The sequence below is a fragment of the Rhincodon typus genome, chromosome 23 (assembly GCF_021869965.1).
Source record: "Rhincodon typus isolate 14 chromosome 23, sRhiTyp1.1, whole genome shotgun sequence".
Lineage (NCBI taxonomy): Eukaryota > Metazoa > Chordata > Chondrichthyes > Orectolobiformes > Rhincodontidae > Rhincodon > Rhincodon typus.
In genome coordinates, this window is record NC_063354.1 from 45,157,879 (window position 1) to 45,165,309 (window position 7,431).

General features: G+C 44.3%; 1 protein-coding gene across 1 annotated transcript in view; it reads right to left on the reverse strand.

Annotated features, from left to right (window-relative positions):
* Window positions 1-2,056, reverse strand: part of cdr2l (cerebellar degeneration-related protein 2-like) — a 36,462-nt gene extending 34,406 nt beyond the window's left edge. Inside the window, exon 1 of the mRNA XM_020523992.2 lies at window positions 1,556-2,056. Coding sequence (XP_020379581.2) covers window positions 1,556-1,637 — 82 coding nt within the window. The 5' untranslated portion in view covers window positions 1,638-2,056. The remainder of the gene's footprint in view (window positions 1-1,555) is intronic.
* Window positions 2,057-7,431: the final 5,375 nt, after the last annotated feature.

Here is a 7,431-nt window from a genome sequence, read left to right on the forward strand (position 1 = left end):
CACCAGTGCTGTACCCCAGTGTTACACAGTGGCAGACCTGTCCCCACTATTACCTTACACCTTTTTTCCAAAAGTACCTTAAAGCATTCTGGCCAGATACATTCTAAGTTTGGAGGAACTAAGTATTGAATCAGAATTTAAAAGGACACAACATGAACATTTAATCCACATCTTCCCTTCCTACAGACATCCCATGACTCTCGAAAAAGCTCATTGTATGTAAAGAGGTTACTGAATTGTAAATAAAGCTGCTGTGCTCTGCATAAATTCACCCTGACATGAATAAATATGTTGTGAAGGTCAAGTATGCTTGATCTACTTAAAGTGCTTGCTGCTGTATGATTAAACCTAACACTGGGTGAGTGCTGCAGGGCATCCAGATCACATTTCTTCCATGTATGGAACAAGGAGTGTCCTTAAACATGAGAATTTTGTTTCAAACCTGCCAGGCTGTGAAATTTCCAGCCCCGACCAAGAGGATTTCCCTTCTCACCCTAATACACCAGAGTATAGTCCGGATTGTCACAGGAATGCTGCCAAGCAGAACACAGCCCTTCCAAATGACAGCACACTCAGTGAACAATTCTCCTTCACAGCAAAGCAAAGGAAAATAATTCTCTCAGAATTTAAATTGATTACATTGGAATGTTCATCCAATAGCCCAGAAACTGCATGCACTCAACGTAAATAAAACACTGCCTCAACTTGTAACGTACTATTCCAAACTTGCAGCTCATCACCTGCAAGATGTCAGGTCTCAGCTCCTAGTGGTCAGGTGACACAGGATAGAAGGGCTGAGTTGCCTGAGATTCTGTCCCCAGCACACTCCAGGTAAGAAGCAACCAAATATACACGTTACATGATCATGATATCTGCAAAATGTGGCAGAAACTCACTCTCTTGCTCTCTGATCAACTATCTGGTCTGTTATTTTTGTCTGTCCTCCATAACCTCCTTTGCATCTCTCTTCAGCTGTCTCTCCTTTAATATTTACAATCAATCTCCTCCCCTAGCATGTCGCATTTTCTTGAGTCACTTCCATGTCCTGTTTACACACCTCATCAGTTTTCTTTGCTCACTGGCTCTCCCTGTATACTCCAGTACACCCCCCACCGCCTTCCCTCTCTCTCTCTCGAGACACATATTTCTCATTCCTCTCTCTCTCTCCAGCAGTCCTCCATCTTACACTCACTGCTGTGGGTTTAATTCCTTTACTTCATACTATATCACAATACAGCAATTCTGTTCAGCTCCAGGAACAAACACCTCAACATATAGTGCAGCTTCTGGCCCTTTGAGCAGTTAAAATTTTTATTTTTGCAATAAAAAAGGTGAAACTGATTGCAATTTGAAATTCTCTCTCTCTCTCCACCTTAATCTCTTTGTCCCTTTCTTTTATTCCCCTTTCATCCATCTTTAGCTGGTCTCCTACCTCACCCCTATCTCTACACTAGATTTTCACGTTTCTGTTCTGGTGCCCTGTATTTCAAAGATGTGCTCCAGTCCCTACCTTTACCATTTCTCCCCTATTTCCCATTCCCCTCGCTTTGCTCACCTTGTTCCAAGTCCTGCTGATCATACCAGGGCTCGTCTTCCTCAGTCTCGAAGTCATCCATGCTGTGGTTATTGCTGATCATGGGGAAGCGGCTTGCAGGCGTGCCTGGCTCTTGTTGCTCTGGTCCTGCCTGGAGATGCTGGTTCCAGCTCCCGTTGTCTCTCTGCAGAGACAGGGACTGGGATGCTCTCGGTTCGATACAGACACACTTGCTGCTGTGCTGTCTACAGCGCTCAGTCTCTCCGACGTGGCAACGGCTTAAAGCCTGGATCTCACTGACTCATTGCCATCCTCCACAGCCCCCACACACAAAAAAAATCCCTCTTTGCAACTCGAAAGCAAGAAGTTACCAGAACCTCCAGCAATGCTCTCCCAACTCCCCACTGCCATCTAGCAAAGTCAACTGCAACTTGCAACTCCCGCAATCCTTAACCCTTCCCACCGACATAGGAAGAACATTTCCAATATTGCAAAGGCCTTCAGTCTGCCCAGTGAAGAGAAAGTAACCTTACCGCCTTCTGAATCATCATGCAACAACGATGTATATTTATGTAGCGCCTTTAATGTGATAGAATGGCTCCCAAAGGAGTATTGTAAAACAAAACACGGAGGCAAGGGGTCAAATGCTGATTGATTTTAAGGAGTTTCTTAAAGGTAGAAAGCAAGGTTGAGAGATTTACCACCGTATTTCCAGAGTTTAGGTCATTGGTGACTGAAGGCACCACCGCCATTGGTGAACAGATTAAAATTGGGGATGCACAAGGGACCAGAATTGGAAGGGTGCTGAGATCTTGAAGGGTGGACCGGCTGGTGGAGGTCACAGAAATAGGGAGGGAGCCAGACCCAGGAGGGATCAGACAACAAGTATGAGAATTTTTAAATCTAGATATTGCTTGATCAGGAACCAATGTCGGGTAAGGGGCTTGGTGTGAGTTAAAACAGGGACAGCAGAGGTTTGGGTAACTTCAGTCTAATGGAGGTTATGTTCTGACAGATAGCCAGTTTTCCATTCCAAAACTGAAGGGTAGGACTGAATGCAATCTTTGCACATTACAAGAATATACTTATTAATCCAACAACCACTATTTTAATCTAGGTCTAATTCGATAACATTAATATTCAATTAACAGCCAAGAGCCAAGAGGTCAACAGTTGGGTAAAAAGCCCTTTGGCTCATTAAATGTACTCCAATGGTGAAGTCAATAGCTCACAAAGGCATAGGTACAGTATTCAGCAGCAGATGAGTTGAGGTAGGGTGGAGTTGCATGATGATAGGGTGTTGGAAGCAGGCAGTCGTAACACCTTAATAATGATGTGGGAGTGTGGCTGGAAGCTCCTCGTGTCATCAAATGTGAACCTGAAATTGTGACAGTCAAACATTTTGCTGGGAGAGGAATGAAACTGGTAGTATGGAGCCACATTCATGAAGAAATAGCCCCAATATTCCTAATGTGCAAGTGGCGGAAATGTCTGTTCAACCAACTGTATGGTGCCTAGCTGGTTGAGAATTCATTGGAAGTGTAGAGAGAGGCGGTGGTGAGATGGAGTTGAGTGTTGCTGGGGCATGTGGACACTAACATTTTCAGATATTGTCTCTGAGGGTTCCATAGGGACATACCTGCTTGAACAGCCACCATCTTGACTGTGATCATTTGTTAGCTTTGCCAACGCAATCCAATCAATCACATCAGGCCATCTGTAACCAACTTGCATTTACTTCTCCACTGAGACCATTATCCCAAATCCACTTCCTTCCTATTTTGCTCCTGTAAAGAGCTCTTTCAAACTGACAGCTTAATGACCTTTGACCACAGTCTTTTTACAGCTCCCAATCTGCTCAGTCTCACCCTCAACTCTGCTTTTTATAGGCTGTCTCCCAAATAAAACCCTTATTCTCTCTCTCACATTCATTGCTCCCTTAGGGTATGACCATCATCTCTGTTCCTTTCAGTCTAAAAGATATGGAATTTCACATAAAGGTGGACACTGGCTTAACCATCCTTTTCACTGAATGGAAAGGAATCCCCACTTTTTCATTGAAAACCACTGGCTGAAATCCCTGTGCTGGCTCTTACCACCTTCACCGTCAGCAGGAATGAGGAGCTCATGGACCTCTATGCTATTAAGATCAATCAACAGCTTTTGTCAACTATCCTCCTTCCCCTAGTCCCTCTAGTCCAGCCTGCTTGAGCACTAAGTTCTGGATGTTCCTCCTCTCGTGATCTGCCAGCAAGGAGTGGCTTTTGCCTCCAGATAAGTATTTGTACCAGTCGTGGAGAGCTACCATAACATCAGAACTTGACATGAATAATGTGGAATTGAAGACTCATTAATTGTTTATTACAGTTCAGATTTTGGATTAATAATACGTTATTCAGTTACAAGCAGTAACATGCTTCACTCAGCATGCCATGTCTCAAGTGGCCCCAGTTAAGATGGAGTTTGACGCCTTTGACACCCTCAGGTGATATGCTATGATACAGCAATGATGTCATGAGCTCTTCTCTTATTCAGCACACTGTGAAAAATAACACGCTACACCTCTCATCTCAATATTTCCACCTCTGTTTTTAATCTTTTGATGTTTCTTAATGCCTACTACTTTGACCAAGCTTTTGGTCATTAACTTTAATATCATTTCATGTGGCTCATTGTCAGAATAACATACTTGATGTGCCTTGGGATGTTTTATTGCACCAATGGCACAATTTCCTTACTGGTTAGGACCAGTAAAGTTGGCACATGTTCAGGAGGAGATTACATACATGTTGGAACATTGACTAACTGAGCCAAGCAGCAGGAGCTGAAGTTCCCTGGTTGTGGTTGTGCCAAACAAGAGATCTCCACAAGGTTCTGCATTGACTACCACGAATGCAGTGACCAGAGCCAACTTCCACCTAAATTCTGGCCAGAAGATTGCAACAATGGATTGGTAAAGCAGCCTACATTACCAAGATAGATTTTATTGAGCGGTAGTGGCTGGTTCCCTTGACTGCCAACATAAAGGAAATCTCTGCCGTTGTAACTCTGTAGGGGTTGTACAAGTGTCAAATCATGTCATTTGGGCTCTGAAATGCTCCAGAATCCTTTCAATGGGTGATGAACCAGGTAGTGGTAGGTTTACTGAATTGTGTTGTGCACCTAAAACACATGAGAAATGCACTTAGACCAACTGGACGCTGTCTTCTTGAAAATATAGTCAGCTGACCTAATGGTCAATCTCGCAAAGAGCAAGTTAAATAAGACCCAAGTGGTCTATTTAGGAACTTAGTGAGTTAAGGATGAGGACTGCAAAGGAGCATTAGCACAATTTCTTATTCTCACAATATAATTGGGAAATCATGTGGTTCTTGGGAATGTGGGGATTCTACAGAAAGTTCATCCCAAACTTCAGAGGATAGTATGGACTGAAAATTGGCAAACACTGTTTGAACCCAGTTAGGAGACAGATAAGGAGAAATTTCTTCTCTGGGAGTAGTGAATCTGAGGAATTCTTCACTCCAGAGGGCTGTTGAGGCTATGTTATTATGTACACTTAAGGAGGAAATAGATAGATTTTTAATAATAAGTATACCATTTTGGATACTGTTGGGGGGGACGACCTACCGGGGAAGGCCATAGCGGACAGGCCTGTGGCACTGAGCCTGACCCTGTGGCACAGAAGGGAAAGGGGGAGAATAGGAGAGCAATTGTAGTGGGGGATTCAATAGTAAGAGGCACAGACAGGCGGTTCTGTGGACACGAACGAGACTAACGGATGGTATGTTGCCTCCCGGGTGCCAGGGTCCGTGATGTCTCGGATCATGTCTTCAAGATCCTTAAGGGGGAGGTGAGCAACCAGCTCACACATCGGTACCAATGACATACGTAGAAAAAGGACTGAGAATGTGAAAAATGAGTACAGGGTGTTAGGTTGGAAGCTGAAGTCCAGGACAAACAGGGTAGTTATCTCTGGATTACTACCAGTGCCACGTGATAACGAGGTAAGAAATAGGGAGAGAGTGCAGCTAAACACGTGGCTACAGGGCTGGCGTAGGAGGGAGGGCTTCCATTATGTGGATAATTGGAGCACATTCTGGGGAAGGTGGGACCTGTACAGTAAGGACGGGTTGCACCTGAACCGGAAGGGCACAAATATTCTGGGAGGGAGGTTTGCTCGAGCTGTACGGGATGGTTTAAACTAGATAGGCAGGGGGTGGGGAACCGGATTTGTAATTCAGACGATGAGGTATTCAGCCTTCCAACAGACACAACAGGGAGTGAGGTTGTTAATAAAGAAATGCGGTTGATGGAGCATAATTGTGGAGACAGGGATGGTTTGAAGTGTGTATACTTCAATGCTAGAAGTATCAGAAATAAAGCGGATGAACTCAGAGCATGGGTCAGTACTTGGAACTACGAAGTTGTGGCCATTACAGAAACTTGGATAACTCAGGGACAGGAATGGTTGTTGGTAGTCCCAGGATTTAGATGGTTTAAAAGAAATAGGGAGGGTGGAAAAAGAGGTGGGGGAGTGGCATTGCTAGTCAGGGCTAGTATAGCAGCTACTGAAAGGCAGTTTGAGAATGATATGTTTACAGAGTCAGTTTGGGTTGAGGCCAGGAACAAGAAAGGAGCAGTCACTTTGTTGGGGTTTTTTTACAGACCCCCTAACAGTTGCAGAGAAGTGGAGGAGCAGATTGGGAGGCAGATACTGTAAAGGTGCAGAAGTCACAGGGTTGTAGTCATGGGTGACTTCAACTTTCCAAATATTGATTGGAAACTTTTTAGCTGTAATAGTTTAGATGGAGCGGATTTTGTCCAGTGCGTTCAGGAAGGATTCCTGACACAGTCTGTAGATAGACCAACATGACGAGAGACCACTTTGGACTTGATGCTTGGCAATGAACCAGGCCAAGTGTTAGAACTGTTGGTAGGAGAGCATTTTGGTGGTAGCGATCATAACTCTGCTACTTTTACAATAGTCATGGAAAAGGATAGGTACATACAGCAGGGTAAGGTTTATAATTGGGGGAAGGGTAATTATAATTCTGTTAGGCAAGAACTGGTTAACATAAAATGGGAACAGATGCTGTCTGGGAACAGCACTAAAGAAATGTGGAGATTGTTTAAGGAACGCATACTGCGTGTGATCGATATGTTTGTCCCTGGCAGGCAGGGAAGATGCGGTCGAGTGAGGGAGCCTTGGTTCTTGAGAGAGGTCGAACGACTAGTTAAGAGGAAGAAGGATGCTTATATAAGGTTTAGGAAACAAGGATCAGAAAAAGCTCTAGAGGGATACAAGTTAGCCAGGAAAGAGCTGAAGAAAGGGCTTAGGAGAGCTATAAGGGGGCATGAGAAAACCTTGGCAGATAGGATCAAGGAAAACTCCAAGGCTTTTTACACATACGTGAGGAATAAGAGAATGACCAGAGTAAGGGTCGGGCCGATCAAGGATTGTAAAGGGAATTTGTGCACGGAGCCTGAAGAGATAGGAGAAATCCTTAATGAATACTTTTCTTTGGTATTCACAACTGAGAGGGACCTAGTTGTAGGGGAGGACAGTGTGAAACAGGCTGGTAGGCTAGAGGAGGTGGATGTTAGTAAGGAAGATGTACTAGGAATTTTGAGGAACTTGAAGATAGATAAATCCCCCGGGCCTGATGGGATTTATCCCAGGATTCTATGGGAAGCGAGGGAAGAGATCGCAGGGCCTTTGGCGATGATCTTTTCCTCCTCACTGTCCACGGGTATAGTGCCGGAAGACTGGAGAGTGGCAAACATCATTCCCTTGTTCAATAAAGGGAATAGGGATAAACCTGGAAATTACAGGCCAGTTAGTCTACTTCAGCGGTGGGCAAATTATTGGAAAGGGCTCTGAGAGATAGGATTTATGA